The sequence below is a fragment of the Eretmochelys imbricata genome, chromosome 2, assembly GCF_965152235.1.
Source record: "Eretmochelys imbricata isolate rEreImb1 chromosome 2, rEreImb1.hap1, whole genome shotgun sequence".
Lineage (NCBI taxonomy): Eukaryota > Metazoa > Chordata > Testudines > Cheloniidae > Eretmochelys > Eretmochelys imbricata.
The window spans coordinates 64,093,469-64,115,354 of record NC_135573.1 but is presented as its reverse complement, the minus strand read 5'-3'; the positions used below and the strand labels follow the sequence as shown (position 1 = coordinate 64,115,354).

General features: G+C 44.0%; 1 protein-coding gene across 1 annotated transcript in view; it reads left to right on the top strand.

Annotated features, from left to right (window-relative positions):
• The first annotated feature begins 11,129 nt into the window (after window positions 1-11,129).
• Window positions 11,130-21,886, top strand: part of NKAIN3 (sodium/potassium transporting ATPase interacting 3) — a 492,091-nt gene continuing 481,334 nt past the window's right edge. Inside the window, exon 1 of the mRNA XM_077808986.1 lies at window positions 11,130-11,183. Within this exon, the coding sequence (XP_077665112.1) occupies window positions 11,130-11,183 (54 nt within the window). The remainder of the gene's footprint in view (window positions 11,184-21,886) is intronic.

Genomic DNA, 21,886 nt, shown 5'->3' with positions numbered 1-21,886 from the left:
AACATTTTACAGAAGCTGTATTGTTTGCAACACAGACAATACTGTTTCAGTGCTTTCAAGCACAGCCAGTACCATAGGTGCTGACCCTGTGGGTACTCTGGGACTGGATCAACTAAGGGGAAAACTTAGTGGGTGCTCCGCACCCACCGGCAGCCATTCCTCCTCACCTCCTTCTCCCCCAAGCAAGTGTGCTGCATCCCTGCTTCTCCCCCTCCCTCCCAGCGCTTCCCGCCCCGCCCCCGCCACCTAACACTGTTTGGCGACACTTAGGACTTTCTGGGAGAGAGGGGAAGGAGCAGGGAAACAGTGTGCTTAGGGGAGGAGGTGGAGAAGGGGGGGGTACTTGGGAGAAGGAGGTGGAATGGGGGTGGGAAGGGGGCGAGGACTTTGGGGAAAGGGTGGGAGGGGGGAGGGCAGTGCAGGAGCGGGAAGAGGCGGGGAGGGAAGAGGCAGGGGGAGTTGAGCACCCACCGGGCAGAAGGAAAGTCAGCGCCTATGGCCAGTACTCACACACCTGTCACTAACTGGCTGACCCCAGGCAAGCACACATGAACCACAAGACCCCCAAAATGGTGAGTAGCTGCAGGGTCAGGATAAATCATTGTTCCTGGACCCTGCTGTACGCTGGGCACGTGGCTCCTGGGCACTTGGGGAGAGCCAGCACTGTAGAGTGCACCTGATAATCATTCCTGTCCCCACACTTTCCACAGGAGGTGATCATTATGGAAGATATCTCGCTGCTGAGGGTGAGCAGGGAATCAAGGGAGGGTCTTCTCCAAGCCTGCGGCTTCTGCCCTGGCGCCTATGCGGCTAGCTGGTGGGCAGCAATGGTCCCCCACCCGTCATGGCAAAGTGGCATGGGAAAGTTCCCATTAATTGGGCAAGAAACAAAGCAGCTCTGCCAAGGAACCTGTGGCAGCGGATTGTCCAGTATCTCCATGAGAGTTTCTTGGAGTTCTCTGAGGGAGATTCCCGTGAAGTGAGGGAGTGTATCAACAGCCTACTCTGCCACTCGGACTAGGCATGTAGTGGGATACAAGCCTGCTTTCTGCAACCCTCCTGCCCACAACAACTCACTTCAGCAATTCTCAAAATCAGGTTTCAGAGTAACAGTCGTGTTAGTCTGTCTTTGCAAAAAGAAAAGGAGTACTTGTGGCACCTTAGAGACTAACCGAAGTGAGCTGTAGCTCACGAAAGCTTATGCTCAAATAAATTGGTTAGTCTCTAAGGTGCCACAAGTACTCCTTTTCTTTTCTCAAAATCAGATCCACTTACCAGGGACCTCCTTTCCTGTTTCCGCTTCGCCAAGATCTGACTGCTGTGACTGACTAGGCTCCTCCAGGGTAGAAAAGAGCTCCTGAATGCATGCATCTCTGGCCTCCAAGTTATCATCTGCCTCTGGGTCCCTCTCCCCCTCTTCATCCAAGATTGCCTCCTCCTGGCTCGGTCCACTCTCAACTGGCACATGAGCCAATGAAGTATCCACAGGGTACTTCACAGTGGAGGTGGGGTTGCCACCGAGTATCGCGTCCAGCTCTTTGTAGAACTGGCAGCTCATGGGCGCATCACCGGAGCCGTGGTTTGCCTTCCACATCTTGTGGTAGGCGTTCCACACCTCCTTCACTTTTACCCTACACTGCAACATGTAATGGCCCCTTTCTCTCATGCATCGTGAAATCTGTCCGTAGGTATCGTAATTCCTATGGCTGGAGCACAGCTGGGACTGCAGAGCCTCCTCTCCCCAAATGCTGATGATGTCCAGCAGCTCAGCATTGCTCCAAGCTAGGGATCACCTCGTGGATGGAGCAGGCATGGCCACCTGGAAAGATGCGCTAAGACCACTGCACACGTCACTGAGCAAACAGGAAGGGGACTTTCAAATTTGCAGAGGAATGTACGGGGTGGGGATGACATTTGGTCACCAAAGGGCAGGGCAGTAGAGTTCAAACCGATGACCAGAGAGGTGAGAACAGGCATTGTGGGACACCTCCTGGAGGCCAATCGCAGCGCTGTAATCACCACGGTGTCTACACTGGCTGTAGCCCCTACAGCGTTGCTACAGCGCTGTAGCCCCGGTGCAGAAAGCTGTACACCCCTCATTGGGGTGGGTTTTTTTAGAGCACTGCATCTGTGCAGTTTCTGCGCACTAAGTGGTTTGGCAGTGTGTACACCTCGGGAGTTACAGCGCAGAAAGCTGCTTTACTGTGTACAAACTTGCCAGTTTTCAGAGTAACAGCCGTGTTAGTCTGTATTCGCAAAAAGAAAAGGAGTCCTTGTGGCACCTTAGAGACTAACCAATTTATTTGAGCATGAGCTTTCGTGAGCTACAGCTCACTTCATCAGATGCATACCGTGGAAACTGGGCCTTAGGCTCCTGAGTCACTTAGGCGCATTTGACAATGTTACCCATTTTCACAAGTCTGCTAAAATCAGGAGTCTGTTCATTACTATTGTTTTAGTGACTACAATAGGGTGGAACAAAAGCACCTAGTGAATTGTGTCAATGATTTTTGCTTTGTGTACGTGGTAGTGTTTCCATTAATTTTTGTTTGTTTGCAGTCAGGCTTTGGTACTGCACTCGTATTCAGTTGTTTATCCTTGAAAGAAAGATAAATAAATAAGGACTGCAGCACTGTATTTGTTCACAGTGAATGTTTTTAAGTGAAACATTTATTGCCTAGCAAACAAAAATAAAAGTGTCTGAGTACTTGTCATCTTAAGTGTTTCTGTGGTGAACATAAACAAGAGAGTTACAAAGTGAAGATCTCTAGTGGTGTCCTAGTCTGACTGGGGGTGATTGTGCCATTGTAGCAAGCACTACGTATAAACAGGAGCGGTAAAGGAAAATATAGAAAACAAAGGAAATATAGCTTAGCTGGACAAAATATTTTGTCAACATGCCAAGAAATGTTATATTTATTCACCAAAGACAGGCTGAGGTTTGCAAACTTGGTTTCATATGTCATCTTGGCTTATAAATACAAATTAGCTTGTGGTGTCATTCTACTCTGTCAACATCCGTAGTCAACCTCTGAACAAGGGAGCCAAGGACTGGAAAGCAAGGGTATTACAAATCAAAGTTAAGGTATACGGGCAGATCTGCAAGAGGAAAGTAGTACAACAGCTGCTCATGCTATTCCTTTCTCAGATATGTGCCATTGATTCACCCACAATATTATTTAAAACAATACCTTTTAAATAAAAACTTCTTTCACCGATCACATAGGACTTAGTAAACTTTTCCATTCCATAAAGTCTTTACATTTTAATGAGGAATACAATTTCCTAGCAGGAGGTGTTAAAATTGGAATGAAAAATTAGTTCATTATACTGCAGTTCTGCCTTCTGAAGGATAAATTGAAACTGGGTTTTACTAACACGGATAATATCTTGAAATACCCATTTGTCTTTAAAAGTATATTAAATTCTGTGTAGTTTCTAGGTTGTTTGCACAGCAGTACTTTAAGATGCTTATGGAAAATATAGTAAATATGTTTTCCTAAGCAATTACAATTCTGTATCTGACTAAAACTCAGCCTATTGTTAAATATAAGGAGAAGCAGTATGAATTCTGTAACCAGAGAACAAAAATATTAAAAAAAAAAAAAAAACACAGACTCTGACTCTCTTCCATTATTTCTCCACCATATGCAGAAGAACCAAAAACCTGCGGACCATGGGAAACTACTTTAAGGTCAATCCTGAAACTCTTAGATGAGTAGGCTTAATTTTCCATACTATATTTAGGACTACTCAGAGTTAATAAAGGTAGGCAGGGGTGTAAGTCTTTTCAGAATCAGCGCCTAAACTGTAAGAGCCCGATTCTGAGACAAGTCAGAATGAGTGAAGGGTACCTTACTCTGAGGAGTCTCATTGAAATCAATGGATTCCTTTCAAGTCAGGTATTATTCCAAATGTCAAGACCACAAGAGAAGAGTCCATTCCCTGTTTTGATAACTTGGTAATTGGGCTGTGCTGAACATATTTAACAAAACTACTTTCCTTAACTTCCTGATCAACCATATTTAATTGAGGTTGAGGCGCAGGCAGAGAATTAAATAAACATGTTACTAGCTCCTGTGAGTAATATGATCAATTAAAAAAGTTACAAGGAAATTTGGGGGGCAAGATCAGTTGAATATCATGAGTTCTACTTATTTTTTGTTTGTTGACTTGAGCCTTATAACCTGGTTGAAGCGATTCATAGAGTCCAAAGTATAGTATTTGCATATCTGTGATCACCAAGGATGTAACCTATTAATCCCTGTACATATAGGATATAAACAGTCTCTCCTGCCTGATGCCATAAGTACATATTGACTCAAATTGGAACTGCAAATCTGAATCACTCAAACTTTGGGAAAGTTTGATGCAGACAGATCAAAACTTCATAGCTTGTACCTAATTCTATAATTGATTTAACATATTAAACAATAATGTATTTAATGTAATATATATAATTGTGCTGACCAATATTCTCTACACACATTTTCAAGTTTAGTTTGAAAAACACTTCAGAGCTGGATTAAAGTATAGGACATTATTGGCCCGTATCTACAGCCCCAGCTCCTCGAATCATGCCATTATATCGGAATATCAGCTTTTTTAAAAAAATAACTTTATAGCCCTGCGTATTTCCAAAGAAAAGCTTGAAAATGTGAACGGACTGTAAGCAAAGCAGCACTATCTGCCTCAGTCTGCAGCCAGCTTGAAACAATAGCTATGGGAGATGTGGTTGCCCCAGGTATCTCAACTGAGTATTTATTCCAAGACTCACTGATCTGGGAGAGTCCAGCCAGTGCCACCCCAGCAGAAGACTATGTGCATAGCATGTTGAGAAGAGTGAAGTGGGCCCAGCCCATCTACCCAGTTTTGCCAGGTACCCCAGAAGCTGGGATAAGGACTGGATGGGACCTTGCTGCCATCCCTGCCTCTCTAGTGGTGGGGAGGGGAAGAGATAGCTCTTAGTGCTCCCAAGATGAGTACTACTAGTATGGGTGGGGGACATGTTAAGGGAGCCTAAGGCTACAAACCCTGCCTCTTGAAGTGCAGGTAGGGTCATGGTGCAAGGGTGAGGCCACAAGGGTGGAACTCCAGGGGCAATGGGAGACCTGTGTCATGGTGGGCCTTGGGCACCAGATAGTCATAAATCCCCCTGAAAACAAAACTTAAACTACAAGCATTTACAAAATGACATATTGTCAGAGTCTTTCCTTGGTGCTGTGATGTTGCACTCCATATGATTTTATGAAAATATGCTAAGGAGTGTGAATATAATGTAATTGGAATATGCTTCATCCAAAAGGTCTCTTGTAAGGTATCATTACAAAGCTTATAATCTACTGAGTGTAGTCATCCTATTTGTATAAATGTATCATTCTTGTATCTGAAACTAGAAATATGAAATATAACTCTGAGGTCCTACTGTAATTATGCAAAGCATGGGCCATTAATGGTGGCTTGGAATCTTGAAGGACAATTGGTTGTAAATGGTTCTGTTTAACTTGCAAGCCTTCCTGTGAGTCAGACCAGGAAGAATAAAGGCTTGGGGTCTCACAGGACATGTGACCATGTCACCTGGTAATGGAATCCATCTTAAACCTGGTGCTTTTCCATTTAGAAGGAGGGGTGGGAACCCAGAGAGACAAAAAATTCCCGCCTTGTGCCGAAGCTATATAAGAGGGTGGAACAGAACAAAGGAGATTCCAGTCATGAGAAATCCCCTCGTTACCACCTGAGCTAGAGCTAACAAGAACCATACCAGGGGAAAGGATTGTGCCCAGTCTGTGAAAGAAGCTTATTGGAACATCTCTGAGGGTGAGATTTTGTCTGTAATTAGAAAAGGAGTACTTGTGGCACCTTAGAGACTAACCAATTTATTTGAGCATGAGCTTTCGTGAGCTACAGCTCACTTCATCAGATGCATACCGTGGAAACTGCAGCAGACTTTATATATACACAGAGAATATGAAACAATACCTCCTCCCACCCCACTGTCCTGCTGGTAATAGCTTATCTAAAGTAATCTTCAGGTTAGGCCATTTCCAGCACAAATCCAGGTTTTCTCACCCTCCACCCCCCACACAAATTCACTCTCCTGCTGGTGATAGCCCATCCAAAGTGACAACTCTTTACACAATGTGCATGATAATGAAGTTAGGCCATTTCCTGCACAAATCCAGGTTCTCTCACTCCCTCACCCCCCTCCAAAAACCCACCCCCATACACACACAAACTCACTCTCCTGCTGGTAATAGCTCATCCAAACTGACCACTCTCCAAGTTTAAATCCAAGTTAAACCAGAACATCTGGGGGGGAAGGGGGTAGGAAAAAGCAAGAGGAAATAGGCTACCTTGCATAATGACTTAGCCACTCCCAGTCTCTATTTAAGCCTAAATTAATAGTATCCAATTTGCAAATGAATTCCAATTCAGCAGTTTCTCGCTGGAGTCTGGATTTGAAGTTTTTTTGTTTTAAGATAGCGACCTTCATGTCTGTGATTGCGTGACCAGAGAGATTGAAGTGTTCTCCGACTGGTTTATGAATGTTATAATTCTTGACATCTGATTTGTGTCCATTTATTCTTTTACGTAGAGACTGTCCAGTTTGACCAATGTACATGGCAGAGGGGCATTGCTGGCACATGATGGCATAAATCACATTGGTGGATGTGCAGGTGAACGAGCCTCTGATAGTGTGGCTGATGTTATTAGGCCCTGTGATGGTGTCCCCTGAATAGATATGTGGGCACAATTGGCAACGGGCTTTGTTGCAAGGATAAGTTCCTGGGTTAGTGGTTCTGTTGTGTGGTATGTGGTTGTTGGTGAGTATTTGCTTCAGGTTGCGGGGCTGTCTGTAGGCAAGGACTGGCCTGTCTCCCAAGATTTGTGAGAGTGTTGGGTCATCCTTTAGGATAGGTTGTAGATCCTTAATAATGCGTTGGAGGGGTTTTAGTTGGGGGCTGAAGGTGACAGCTAGTGGCGTTCTGTTATTTTCTTTGTTAGGCCTGTCCTGTAGTAGGTGACTTCTGGGAACTCTTCTGGCTCTATCAATCTGTTTCTTTACTTCCGCAGGTGGGTATTGTCTGTAATTAGTTTCTTAATGGATTAGGCTTAGACTGGCGTGTTTTGTTTTATTTTGCTTGGTAACTTACTTTGTTCTCTCTGTTACTACTTGGAACCACTTAAATCCTACTTTTTATACTTAATAAAATCACTTTTTCTTATTAATTGACCCAGAGTAAGTAATTAATACTTGGGGGAGCAAACAGCTGTGTATATCTCTCTATCAGTGTTATAGAGGGCGTACAATTTATGAGTTTACCCTGTATAGCTTTATACAGAGTAAAATGGATTTATTTGGGGTTTGGATCCCATTGGGAGCTGGCTGTCTGGGTGCTAAAGACAGGCACACTTGCTAAGCCATTTTCAGTTAAGTCTGCAGTTTTGTGGCACGTGGTTCAGACCCTGGGTCCATGCTGGAGCAGACTGGCATGTCTGGCTCAAAAAGGCAGGGTTCTGGAGGCCCAAAACTGGCAGAGAAAATGGGCTCAGAGGTAGTCTCAGCCCATCAGGTGACAGTCCTAAAGGGGTTTCTGTAGCCCAACTCATCACAGGTACTATCAGTGTCACAGACCCACTCTCTCCAAGAAAAGCCCAGGACAGTAGATGGGCCTTGCAGTATACCCTGAGGACTCTGCTGGATTGAGTGTAAAAGTAAAATCCAGTAGTGTTGACCCTTCACTGAGAATGCCCTGCTAGCTGCTTGCTCTTGTCTTAAATAGAAGGTTACTAGCTTGAATGCCTCAGTTGATTTTTTACTGTAATGGAATCACACTAGGAAACAGGTGGTATCTGAAGTACCAAAGTCATTCAAAGCTTTATGGTTGACCTACCAAGCAATATCTTAAACTTCATCTGGAAATCAAGTCACTGTGTAGGCTAGTCCAGATCATGGAAGACAGGTGTAATGTGCTCGCAATATGACACACTGCGTAAAATGTGAGCACCACATTCTGTACTCGTTGCAATTTCTGAATGGTTTTAAGGTTACGGTGATTCAGTCTGGATGTGATGAAGGTATGAATGACTGTGACAGAATCTGCATCTGAAAAAAGGACTGCAACTTTCTTCTTATGTTGCAGATAAGAATGCTCTTGGTAACTGCTGCTACCTGAGCATCTAGCAACAGTTGGGAATCCAGCAAGACCTTGATCTCAGGCATATCTCCTCAGAGAAGGAAATACTGATATCTCTTATTCTTTACAACGGCTTCTACTAACCTATGTGTATCACCTCACTCTTATCTGGGTTATCTTATCTCAGCCAACTAGCCCTTTTATCCATACCCCAGTCTCTGTTAGACATTGAGTTAGTTGCTCAACTCCAAAGGATTGGAAAAGAAGTAAATATAAAGACTTGGTGTCATCCGTACATTGAAAGGAGAACCAGATGCTTATACTCCACCTGTCACTATGGTATTTGAGTACTTTTCCTAAATACTGGGATCAAGATGGAACCTTTATTCTCCATACTCCTAAACTTTGGGAAAGTTTAGAGCCTGGTTTTACTTTGTGTCTAAGCCATTTGTGTAGTTGATATAAACCTCTGACACTTTTATGCAGTATGTGCCTTGAGGATGTTTCACAATGGGGTTAAATTTTGCTTTTCTTAATCACATGACCAATTGATTACTCATTTGAGTAATGTGATCATTACATGGCTCTCAATTCTTTCTTTATTTTGTTCCTTTATGAATATAAAACTATTCTTAGCACTTTATTTAAAAAAAAAAAACACCTAAAATTTTAATAAATTTAAAGCAGCATTTCAAACCAAGGTAAACTTGTCACAGTCCCATAATTAAATTTCTAGTAATCTTAATTATTTTGTGATTATTATTAACATTTAATCCATCAATTAAGTAATAATTCAGATGGTAACAAATCTTAAATAAGTCACTATTGTCTCTTTGAGGAATTAAAAGCCTGTCTATAAAATGTATTTTAATTCTTGGATATATGAAAGTACTGTATATTTCAACAGGGAATATCAATCAGGTATTTTTCCAACCTCACAGAAATGTAGGTTTCTCCCAAAGCAAGGCTCAACAATCATTGGTAGTACTTAGTAGACAACAATGACAACAGTAGACCAAAGGATGTTGGTGATTAGTGACTGGAACATGCCACTTCTGCCACAATGCCAGACAATTAATTATGCTGTGCTGAAGGAAAGGAGGGGATAACTAACACTTTATCCATTTGGACAATTTTTTCCAAAGGGAATGTACACATTTATTTTTTTTATTGTTCTCACTTTCTCCTACATACCTCACTTGTCTTAGGCCTAGATCTTTCAATGTGGTGCAGGAATATGGACCTTTATACCTGTAGGGAACCCATTCATCCTGCAACCCTCACATCCCCATAGCATGACTTTCCCAGAGGAATGGTTATTCATCCTTGTCCTTTCATGGAGGTACTCTCCTTCTTTGCAGCACTCTGATTCCCTTTACCAAGTGAAACTATTCATGTGGCCAAGCCTTTCTCCTGGGGGTCTTTCCCAGCTCCTGCAAGGGAACCTGTGACTGGGGCGGCACACAGAGGTTGCCATAGAAGGAGCCGTGATTCCCCAAATATCCCTTGGATTAATTGGCCGAGGAGCAGATTAAAGAATTTGAGCTCCCGTGAAGGCACCCAGGTGCCTTACCCTCCAACAACCACCTCCACTCTCCCTGTCTGCACTCTAGCGCTGTGGGGGAACGTGAGGAGGGTTGGAATCGCTGACGTCCCTGCAATCCCCAGCATAACTCCACAGGAATATGACTACCTTCAACTAACTCGGTTCACCCAACCTTTGAGGGAGTCCTGCAGGAACAAGAGTCTGGACCAAATTCTGCCCTCAGTTACACCTAGGTAGCAATCCAGGGTGTTCCTTGGAACATGAGGTTAGTTAGGCCAATTTCCGAGCTCAGTTACACCTTTGCAGCTCCCCCCGCCCCCATCGGACGAGGTACGAGGCTCAAGTTAAATTTCCCTTCCTTAGTGAGAGTGGCGCTGGGATGCATTTCAGAGCAGGGTTTTACTAACCCGGGCGGCTGAGATGCTTGCACGCTCCTTCTTTTCCGAGGGATAGAAACTGCTGCGAGATGATTGCGCTCTTTAACATCCAAAGCAGCCAGAGGCACCAGCCGAACCGTGCGATCAGTGCCTCAGTGGCAGCCCGATCAAGTCCTGCTGGCCCCTTCTGGTGCCCACGCGTCTCCCTTCGCCCTCCACAGACACACCAATGCCCCCCCAGTGCTTTCCGAAAGCCTTGGCGCCCTTCCCCACTGCCAGTACAGACCAGTGAACAATGGAGCCAGGCTCCCCCGCCCCTTTCTCTCCCCGGCCCCAGCTGTGAACACGGGGGAAGGGCTGTGGGTGGGGTCGAGTGCAAGCCCCACCCAGCAGCAAAGCGTCATCGCCTCCCCCCCTCCCCCGCCCCCGGCACTTCTCTCCAGCCAGCTCCCCTCGCCCAGCCACCTAAGTCCCTTGAACTTTCCCGGGAAGACTCTCGCACCAAGCACTAGCGAGCGGAAAGCGGCACCCCGGAGCCCGCTCAGCAGCAGCCTCCCGCCCACGCTCCCTCAACCATTCACCCCCCCCCCACTCACACACGCCCCCTCCCCAGCCAGTCACACAGCCCACGGCGTCCTGGCATCTCACTACACTACAGCCCCCCCGCCCGGACGCTCCCCCCATTATCCCAGCCCCCAAACACCCCTCCCCCACCGCAAACTCCCTCTGCCCGCCCCCAGCCACACCGCTCTGCTCCCCTCCGCACGCGCCGTCCCCGACCCGCGACCACCGACAGCCGCAGCCGCTCGTGGCTGGCCAGAGCCCGCCGCCGGATGCTGCGCTCGCCCGGCTGGCGCTGAGCTCCGCCGGACACCACTCGCCCGGCTCCTGCCCGCCACAAAGGAGGGAAGAATCCCGAGGAAGCGACGCGCCTCCCGCGGGGAAGAAGCCGGGCAGCGGGTCGGTCCGGATGCGGTGAGCGCAGCGTCGCCTCTGGGGCTGCCTTAGCGGAAGGAAGGAGAGGGAGAGAGAGAGAGAAGCAGGGATCGGGCACCGCCAGCCACCACCATGGGCTGCTGCACCGGGCGCTGCACGCTCATCTTCCTCTGCGCGCTGCAGCTGGTGAGTGCCTGACCCGCGCTCCGCACCCGGGCACTGCCAGCGTGGGGCTGATGGTCCCGTGCTCGCTGCAGCTGGCGGGCTGCCTCTCCCCGCCCTCCCCACAGTCTCCCAGCACTCCCAGGGCACTGCCAGCCCCTCCGCTGGGGGTGAGGCTCCCGTGCTCGCTGCAGCTGGCGGGATGCCTCTCCCCCCAGTCTCCCAGCACTCCCAGGGCACTGCCAGCCCCTCCGCTGGGGGTGAGGCTCCCGTGCTCGCTGCAGCTGGCGGGATGCCTTTCCCCCCAGTCTCCCAGCACTCCCAGGGCACTGCCAGCCCCTCCGCTGGGGGTGAGGGTCCCGTGCACGCTGCAGCTGGCGGGATGCCTCTCCCCGTCCTCCCCCAGCACTCCCAGGGCACTGCCAGCCCCTCCGCACGCTGCAGCTGGCGGAATGCCCAAGCCGTTTGTGTCTCGGGCTCCCTGCATGCAGATCTCAGCTACCGGGCACTGCCAGCTGCTCTAGGGCTGTTGCGGTGCGGGGGTTCATTGCGCTCTCCTCGGTTCCTCTGGTGAGTGCTCGCTAACCAGGCACCTCTGAGTGAGTGACCCATCCCCACCTGATCCCCCGCTCTCACCCGGGGAGCACAACTGACTCTTGCGCCCTGTGGTTAAGTTTTGACTTTTTATGTTAAAAGAAATGTGTTTGGTTTGAAATCTGTTCGTGTTGGGGGGGATCTGCTCCCATCCCAGGGCCAGGCTCTGTTTAACGTTGCCCAGTTTCTCTTTCGGGTCTCTAGGGGGTTGCTACAGCTTTTCTATGCCGGCCAAGTCTCGTGCTTGAAGGATTTCTGAATTCATTTCGAGTCTCTCTCTTCCTCAGCCCCCTCCTCCCCCCCCCGAAGCCAATCTGTTTGAACTAGATTTTAAAAATCTCACTCAGATTTTTTTGGAAATCACACCCATTCACATTGTCTCAGGTTGACAGCCTTGTGTTAAAATCGCTTCGTGATCAATATAAGATCAAGGTGTTCAGGCAGCATTGGGGTCCTCTGGTGCCGGTGTGTGTGTGCGTAATATGAAATGAAAGCCACCGAGAGACTAAGTTCTATATGATAGCCTAGCACAAGAATGACACTTTTAGGACATGTTTGTTGGGACCTGTCATTGGACTCTGCTGTTTATTTTCTAGTCACTTCACTGAGGTCAGGAGCCACCAATCTTCTTTTGTGTCAGATCCATTGTGGAATGTACAAAAATCTCTTTGTGCTTAAAAAGGCAAAATCTGCACATCCTTCTGGGTATTTCCTCCCAAGTGTTTTATTTCAATTACATACACCCTGATGTGTAATTGACACAATTGAAAATGTGTCTTGTTTTCTTTGTGTATTAAAGTTGGCATATTTGTTTCAAAGTAGTGTTGTCAGAACAGAACTATACTGAGCAATAACAAGTCCTTGTATGGCTCATTAGCTGAGTGATAAAATAATGCTCTTCCTTTAACAGTCAGTCTCTAATCCCATGAGAATTTTAAAAGATTTTTTTCTTTTCTACTGATTAGAGCCATCTTTTTTGCCACATGATATTTCTTTGGATAAGTGTGGGTTCTTCAGTCTGTGGGTGTGCAAGTGTATGTGTAAAGTAAAACTATCCGGTGATTACAGAATATGATCATTTGGCAGTCATCCTAGCTTCCTTCTAAACCTCTAGAAAAGGCTTCTGTTTCATGAGAATTATTAATGGACTGTTAAACACAACATATTTGATACTTCACTTTAAGAACATCATTCATTTTCAAAGTATTAGTCAAATCTTTAGCTGGTGTAAATTGGTTCATTAGTATTGTCTCCTATTCAGATATTCTTAAATACCATGGGGAGGGTGCAGTGTTAAAACCTGAATAAAATAAACTAACAAAAGGGAAAGAGATTTCATGTATTCAAAATTTGTACTTTTAATATTAACCAATCTTTGTTTATAAAGCTGTGGCCTTGATCCCCTGGACTTGTTTTACACTCCTGTAACCTATTGACTACTATGGAGTTATTTTTGATTTACACTGATGTGTGTGAGGAGAATCAGATACTTCATCTTTAAAAATATAACACTAACACAGCTATGAAGGTTATAATAACAGTATTTACTATTCTGTAACATTACTTGGAGGCTATAAAAACTGAAGAAGTAAAGTATGAATAGCCATCATAATATGTAGAGTACTGCAGATAAAATCTTTCAAAAAAAGGTATCATGTTTTATAAGAGACCCATCAAATGATCTAACAACTTTCAAACTGTAGACTTTTAATATATAGATTTTTCTACTGTACTTTCCTGTTTTATAAAAATGCATACCTTAGGTACAGTCTACTATAACATCCATAGGTTTTAGTGACTGATCAATCCATGTCTAGCCGAATGCTTCTAGTGTAATTTATTTTCATTAAAAACATAAAAATAAAAACTGCAGTATAAATATGTGTTAGACCTAAAATTTAATCTAGTAGACATGGACTCGAGCCAGCGTACTCACAATGATCTCAGTGGCGGTGGTGTTGAATTTATGTTTGTAGGAATTGTCACCACAGGAGATTTTAGATCTGTTTCATCACAGAAGTCATGAGTATAAAGCATACCCAACAAAACTGCATCCCCAGACATTACTATCATTAAGAGAGATTTATTTTACCTTGCATCCATTTATGGAGAGGTGAAAGACATATTACTGACTGTGGACTATGTTTAGATTAAGTGCTACAGAAGCCAAAGTACTTGTTTTGCTAATTTGTAGCAATGGAAAAATACAAATGATTTCTATGGGTTGAGAAAACTTTAGAAAAATAGAAAGATGACAATGCTTTAAAAAATAAGTAGTGAATTTTCACACAAGAAACAGTTCATCCTCTCAATAAGTCTTGTTAGACCACACCAAAGAAAACCAAAATAGGTCAATAGAAAGGCATTATGTGAACAATTCAAGACTTTTTTGATTAAGAACCGTATAGACACCAGCTGAAAAGTCAGACAGCCAAAAATCTTCATGAAAATACTTAACTTGCAATTCTCTTTGTTTGTGAAGTGGATTGTGCTGCTCACATCTCCCTGGTGATTGCCAATAAAACACATATTTCAGAAATATTTGATACCCAACACAGCAGTGGTTCTCAACCAGGGGTCTGGGGACCCCTGGGGGCCCACAAGCAGGTTTCAGGGGGTCCGCCAAGCAGGGTTGGCATTAGACTTGTTTGGGTCAAAGGCAGAAAGCCAAAGCCCTACCACATGGGGCTGAAGCCTGATGACCCAAGTCCCACCCCCCGGGGCTGAAGCCAAAGTCTGAGCAACTTAGCTTCACAGGGTCCACTGTGGTGTGGGACCTAGTGCAACTCCTGCTTGCTACCCCCTAATGCTGGCCCTGGCTCTTATATGCAGCAAAAACAGTAGTTGTGGGCCATGAAGTTTTTATCTCACGTTGGGGGGCCTCAGAAAGAAAAAAGTTGAGAACCCTTGCAAACAGGACACTTCTATTATTGTGTAGATGTACTGAAGTTTGGAATTGGAAGTCTTTCTATACAAATGATAGTATTATCCCTAAGTGGAGTGTCTGTCACACTCACACAATCCTTAGCTTTGGAGCATCTCATATTTGATTTTAGTTAGTTGCTCAAAATTAGACCTTTGGACTAGAGCTGCTTTTCTACTGTGTTACACCAATTTGATACCAGGGGCATTTCATTAAAGTAAATGGAGTCATGCCAGTGTAAAACTGTTGTAAGATAGTGGAGAATCAGGCCCATAATCTCTTTTAGGATTTCGTTCTAACTGCCTCTAAAAATTCTTGCCACATTTGTGATGTGTGCTGGCTTCTCAGCACAGTTTTGCTGGTTCCCTCACAACCTTTCCCCATCATATCTATTTTCCCCTCTTACTTTTGCCCATTATGCTTGTATATAGAAAAATGCTATTGGGAAGAGAACCACAGTCATTGAATGACCGTGGTGTTTGTGTGGGGTCTATACACCATCCTTTCTCTAATGGTAAAATACTATGGCTTACTATCTTCAAGAAGAATTATTTGTAAACATGGAGTGTTGTGTGTGCATGTGAGATTTCAGTAGAAAATATTTTTAAAATGTCATTATTTTCATTTCTACATTTTGATCTACAAAAATGTATACATCAAACTGCTCACATAACCTTTCAGATTTGGTACTGACTATAGTTCAGTCTTAAGTGCAATAGACTCAATACAATGCACACTAATGAACACCCCAAAGGCATTCCCCGGTTAATCTTATATGGTTTCATATAAATGTACATTTCTTAAAATGTAAATCTGCATAAATATGTATAATGCAAGGTGTCAGAGGGCAAGTGCACCCCGTCCCTTCTTGGGACAAAGTGCGGGTAAAGATGGCCCCACGGCTGAGTCTATACAACCATCCCTTGTCTTAGGATAGCTTGGCCTAGCGGTAAAAGTCAATATGGCTGCCCTCTCTCAGGGCTTTGTGGCCTACCAGTCAGTCAACAGGTCTGCCCTGTTCAGCAGGGCCGTGTGGCCCAGTGGCCAGAGTCAGCATAATGGTCCTCTTTAGTAGGGTTGTTTGGTCTAGCGGCCAGTCTGGGGAGTGGGCCGCCACCTTGGATGGGAGTGGGGGTGTGGTGACTGGGTAGGGGGACCCGGGCCCTCCCTGCTCCACCGGGTCCCAGCTCAGGGCCCTGACAGTGGCAAGTATGCTCGCCACTGGGTCAGCAGGGAATCTTCCCGAAACACTCTGACACCGCTCGGTACAATGCCTAGTCCCCCTGAGCTACTTCCTACCCTGTCCCTTGTGTAGTGGTCCTGGTGTCCCAGAAGTCCATAGTCTCCTCAGCCTGTGTGACTTTCAGCAGTTCCATCGCTTCTTGGGCATCTGCAGGAGCTGGGGCATTATCCTGGGTCTCAGCATCTATTGCTTCAGCAGCTCCCAGGCTGGAGTTTGCAGCATGTGTCTTCCCTCTTCAGCGGTCAGCCCTGAATGAGCCAAGCTGTACCCTTTTATATCCCAGCTGGAGCATGCCCATCAGGGCAGAGGGGGCATGACCAGTGTGGGGCCAGTGTGCCCTGTCACACAAGTGTTCTGGAAAGAGCCTCAAATTGAATAGGGCATTATTAGGCCCTGATTCAGGAAGCTACTTAAGCACAAGCTTTCCTGAATTGGGTCATCTTACAGTGTTGGAGGCTGCCCCCGTATTTGCTCAAGCAAAACTCCCTTTGAAGAACCCAGAGTAAGGAGAGCAATTTCGAGGACTTGACTTTACACTTTGATCTTATTAACTCTAGAATTGTAATATGTCATTTCAGAAGATGTCATACTGGGAGCTCTAAGGTGTATATATCTTCCTAATATGTGCATAGCAGGAGTTACGTACATATATCAAGAGAATATATCACAATGATATATTAATCTTTGAGTATGTGCTGTAACTCTCATTAGCATCATCAGGAATCACATATCACCTTTTCTATACAAGATAAGTCAGTAGCCTTTTTACAGAAACTGCCAGCAATTTGTAAATGCTAGTGTAGCCACCAGGTCATGAAACACTGCAAAATGAAAATGGTCAGAAAATAAAGCAAATAAAAGAATACTAATAAATTCTGGAAGGGGCAAATTGGCAAAGGATTATACAGAGAGTTAGCTGTGTGAAACCAATTGAAGTTAATGTGCCCCAGCTAAAGCCCTTCTGAGGCCTTGAAAATGTATCTCTCAGGAATTCACATTTACATTTAATTTTGTTTTAAAGTTTACATTCATTGTGTGTGTCGGTGGAGCAGGGATGTTGGTAGGTAAGAATTATATAGATATGTAAACACAACAAAAGTGCTAATAATAAGTCATGGCTCAGATTTTCAAAGCAGTGCAGAAAAGATTAATGGAAGGTGTATGGCTAACACCCCATCTCAGTTTCGAAAATCTCAGCCTATGATTTAATCTGTAGGTGTTGGTGCTCTGTGTTCATTTAAAGCCCTTGCTTTAGACGTACAACATTATATGGTGCAGCTGGTATAAAATAGTTTATTTTCTACTCACCATACTCTCAAATCAATTTCAGTGTTAGTTTAGCACAAGTTTAAATAATTGTAATGGAAATGTGACTACATATTAATATTTTCCAACTAAGTGATTATTTGGTGAGTTCATTCGGTCATCTTAAACTAATTCTTCTCTTGATATGCAGAAGATTTATGCTTGTAAATCCCATTAATGCTAATTGGAGTAACGTGTGTAAATCCTTGCACTTTGAGAAGAGACTGTATCCATTAGACTAAAAGATAATACTTCACCATTGATTAGTATGCATAATACCATTTCGATAGCGGTGCTGGCAAATGATGCATAACATGTGATGTAATAATTTACATTTTTTCATCTCATTTGAGTATACTTTACAAAGCAGGAAATCATAACTTGTACTAAAATGCACTTTATGTAACCTTCTGATTTTGGCTCGGTGCACTCTTATGTTAGAACAGACATATAACAATTATATAACAGCATAAGGACTTGAGTGATGTGATAAATGAAATAAACTAACCCTTTGAACCGATAAATTGCTGCACCATTTGATGCTGGTAAAAGAACCACCAGTCCATTGATCTGGAGATGAAGCATCTGTCCATGGGTAAAGCAGAAAGTTGAGAATGTATGTTTTATATTAGTGGGGCAGGGAAGGGCGTGGTTCCTAGCACTGACAAATGTAATGACTGTAAGAATCAAAAGGCCTGTTGTTTTTAGTAAGGGAAGAAGGTGTAAGGTAACTTTGGCAAATTTGCTCTGACATCTCATATGAGTATCTACAAAAAAGATACTCTTTTGGCTGACAGACTGATTCTCTGTTTTAAGGCCCTTATCCTGAAAAGATTTATATGCATGCTTAAAAGAGCTGGGTGGGAACTGGGTTTTTTGTTTAGCAGGAAAAGCTGTGATTTCAATTTATTTTTAAATTCCAAAACAAAATAAAACCAACATTTTTTGAAATTTCCTGTGAAATGAAATTCTGAAAAAAATATTGTTTCGGGTTGATTGAAATGTTTTATTTAGATAAAATCGAAATGTTTTTCTCTGAGTATGACTTATTAAAATTGTGTATTATGTAACATTAAAACAAATTAAAATTAAAAGTAATTTCAAAATGGAAAATCAAAGCTTTAAGTTCTGAAAAGTTGTTTTGACCTTAGCAAAGTGCTTTTTCCCCCCAATTTTTCCTTTAAATGAAATGTTGTCAATCAACACATTTCTTCAAAACATTTAGCTTTCAACGAATTAAAATCTTCCAATGGAAAAATATTCTGTCAAATTTCTGACTAGACCTTATGCTTAACTTCAAACATGTGAGCAATCCTATTTAGTTCAGTGAGGTATTCATGTGCTCAAAGTTATGCGTAAACATAAATCTTTACAGATGGGGGTCCAAATCATCTGTTAGAATCATGCTTCTGTAACTTGTCAGTCATCAGGGACATAAATATTCATCCTTCCTAAAAATAAGGCTTAACATTTGCATTTTGAGTGTATTGTACATACATTCAATAATCACAACATCCCTGTGAGATATTAATGTACATATTTCCAAATGGCCTACTATGTTAGTTTCTGAGCACACTGCAAAATAATAATAATAAATTAACCCCCCAGAATGAAAAGTACTTTTATTTAAATCTAATTTATTTCAGATACCAGTGGTTGGTGGTTGATTTTCAGGAGATTTATGTTTAGTATAATATGATATAGTTGTTTGGGGTAACATGAGCCAAAAGAGCTGTAACATCCTCTGGAGCAGGATGGTTTTAGTGTCAGGCTGATTTTGGGTGAAAGTGTTTGTTCCATAAACATATGTCCTTTTACAGATAACAAAAATGAGACAGTATACCAGGAACTGAGCCTTAAAGTAGCTACAGCTAACAAGGTGGTAAGAACGGTGGGATATGGCCCCAGAAACCACAGCACCAGACGTGTATCAACACACAGCGAGGGTGGATGCACCTGCCTGTATATGGGACGGAAATGAGGTGTGCACACCAAAGTTGTGTGGATGCTTACAGTTGAGCTTGAAAAGAGCAAGCTCATATGTAAGTACATGGACCCAGATACAAATTCAGTATACACATACCCTTAGAGTGGGTAGGGGACTAAATTTTCCAATATGCTCATGTTTGGGGGGATGCCTTCTCAAACTGAGAATTAGAGAGCTCTCTTACAAAATTGCCTCTATGTGACTTTCCAAAAGTCACACAGCAAGTCAGGGTACATAGCGGCGAAGCAGGGAAGGCCAAGCTCCCAGTCTCAGGTTCAGTCCACCATAGCATGCTACTCCTTCTCTTTTCATTATAAGTTCATGATGCACAGAGGCTGCTGTGTAGAAGCATGATTATTTTTACATCTGTGAGATGAAGGAGAAGATTTAAAAATCTAGTCTTGATTGTGGGTGGAAGCAGAAGTTAATTAATTGAAAGTGAGTTATGTAGGTATCTCTAATGGCCATATGATCTATCATTTTCTGGGAATAAAACAATAGGATACCAGTACCTGCTGCACATCTGCTGCTGTCCCAAACAACAGATTCTTGGGATTGAGATACTATGGTTTACAGAGGTTCGCCTCATAAAAATAATTGAAATTCAAAATAGGAATTATGTTGTTACATCTAAATTAGAATCTGGCTCGGGATTCAGAACTTGGATGTGAATACGTATTGGGATCAGGACAGGCTTTGTATTCTCCACTCTGATCAGGACAGGGATTGTCTAGATGATGTCCAATTGCTGATTTTGTGAGGTAATGGTATAAAATAGAAAAAACAAAAAACAACTTTTGAGATTAGGTGATTAGATTAGGAGATTAGAAATCTTTAAATATCATCTTGCAAAGAGATTTCAGCCACATCTGTACCAGAACCAGCTCATAGGTTCCTTTTTACTTTTGGGTCTGACCTGGTACCAAACTGTAGTGGCAGGTTCAGATATAAGATTTGAAATCAGAAGTCTACTACCTTTACATTTTTAATCTGTGCTTTGGGTTTTGGCTCATCTCTAATCTACATATTACTTCCTTACGTAAATAAGTTAAACTTTACTTGATTACATATGTAAATAAGGAATGGAACAGGTCACAAAGTTCTTATATCCTGATCTCGCACTATAAAAGACCATAGCAGTAAAAACTGACTTCAGTAGGAGCAGGATCAAGCCTTTGGTGCAGATATTGGTAGGCATCTTGCTCAGGTGCAATATAAATAGCCATGGATTCTTCATTAAGAGGTATGATGGGGTCTGCCAGATCTCCTCTTCTTGCTGAGGAGGCATCAGCACACTGACACTCCCTGCCTAAGGAAAATCCACTCAGGCTGGGTGAGCATCAAGACAGTCTGCCAGAGGTCTAGCAGGGTCAAGAGGAAATACTGAACCAGCAGGCCAGTTAGGAAGGCTTGCCTGCTTTTGCTTAGGGGCAGGGCCAGGTGAGATTGGGACAGGGGAGGTGTTTCTCAGGGCTAAGCACTTGCATTTGAAGGGGTTTTCCTCTTTGTTTAAAGTAGTGGCTCTCAAACTTTTGTATTGGTGACCCCTTTCACACAGCAAGCTTCTGAGTGTGCCCCCCCTTATAAACTAAAAACATATTTTTTTATATTTAACACTATTATAAATACTAGAGGCGAAGCGGGGTTTAGGGGTGGAGGCTGACAGTTTGCGACCCCCACATAATAATCTTGTGACCCCCTAAGAGGTCACAACCCCAGTTTGAAGACCCCTGATTTAAAACAGAGACAGCTGAATACTGAATTGCTGTTTTATTACATGATTTTGTAGAGCAGTGGTCTCCAAACACCCCCCCCTTACCTGTAACATAATCTGTCTACGCCCCCCCACCCCCAGGAGCAGGGCTGGGAGCCAGGAGCAGAGCAAGGACTGGGGCCGGGGCCAGGAGTGGAGTCATGGCTGGGAGCAGGGCTGGAAGCCAGGCCACGTTTGGGGATCGAGGCCGTGGCTGGGAGCCAAAGCTGGGGCCTCAGCTGGGGTTGGGGAGGGCTGGGGCTGGAGCCAGAGTAGAGCTGGGGGCAGAGCGGGACTGGGTGGCGTTTCTTCCCTGCCCCCTGTGGGGGCTGGCCTGGGCCCTACTGCAGTCTCCCCACCCGAATATTCCTCCCCACAGTTTGGGGAGCACTGGTTTAGAAACTGACGCCAAGCTTATGGCACAGACTGCCCTGCCCCAAGCAGATATCCAGATCATACAGACTAAGGTGGGGAGGGCCTGCGGTACCATGTGTGGCCTGAAAGAGGGCGATATTGGGCAGCCCCACCTCCCACAGGAGGATATTTAAAGAATTCAGTAATTTAGATTACATTGAGGGTGGAAGAAGTCCTTAGAATCTTTTAAAAACTGCTAGTTCGATGCTATGGAAATGAATCTGAAATGGGAATGGTAATTTTCAAGACATCTCTCTCTCTCTCTCTCTGTCAAATTTCACTGCTAAATTTACAGAAGAATAGCAATTATCTGGGGTAATTTTGTCTTCTTTGTCTTCTTTTATTCCACAAACACTGTGTCAAATCTTGTTTAGGTACATTTGTATTAAAACCAGCTAAAGTTAATTCACTCAATTTTACAATGATTTACTAAACTAGACTGCAACCATTTTGGGGCAGGGAATCTGTCTTTATCTGTATTGCAAAGCGTGATGCACATCTATGGCTC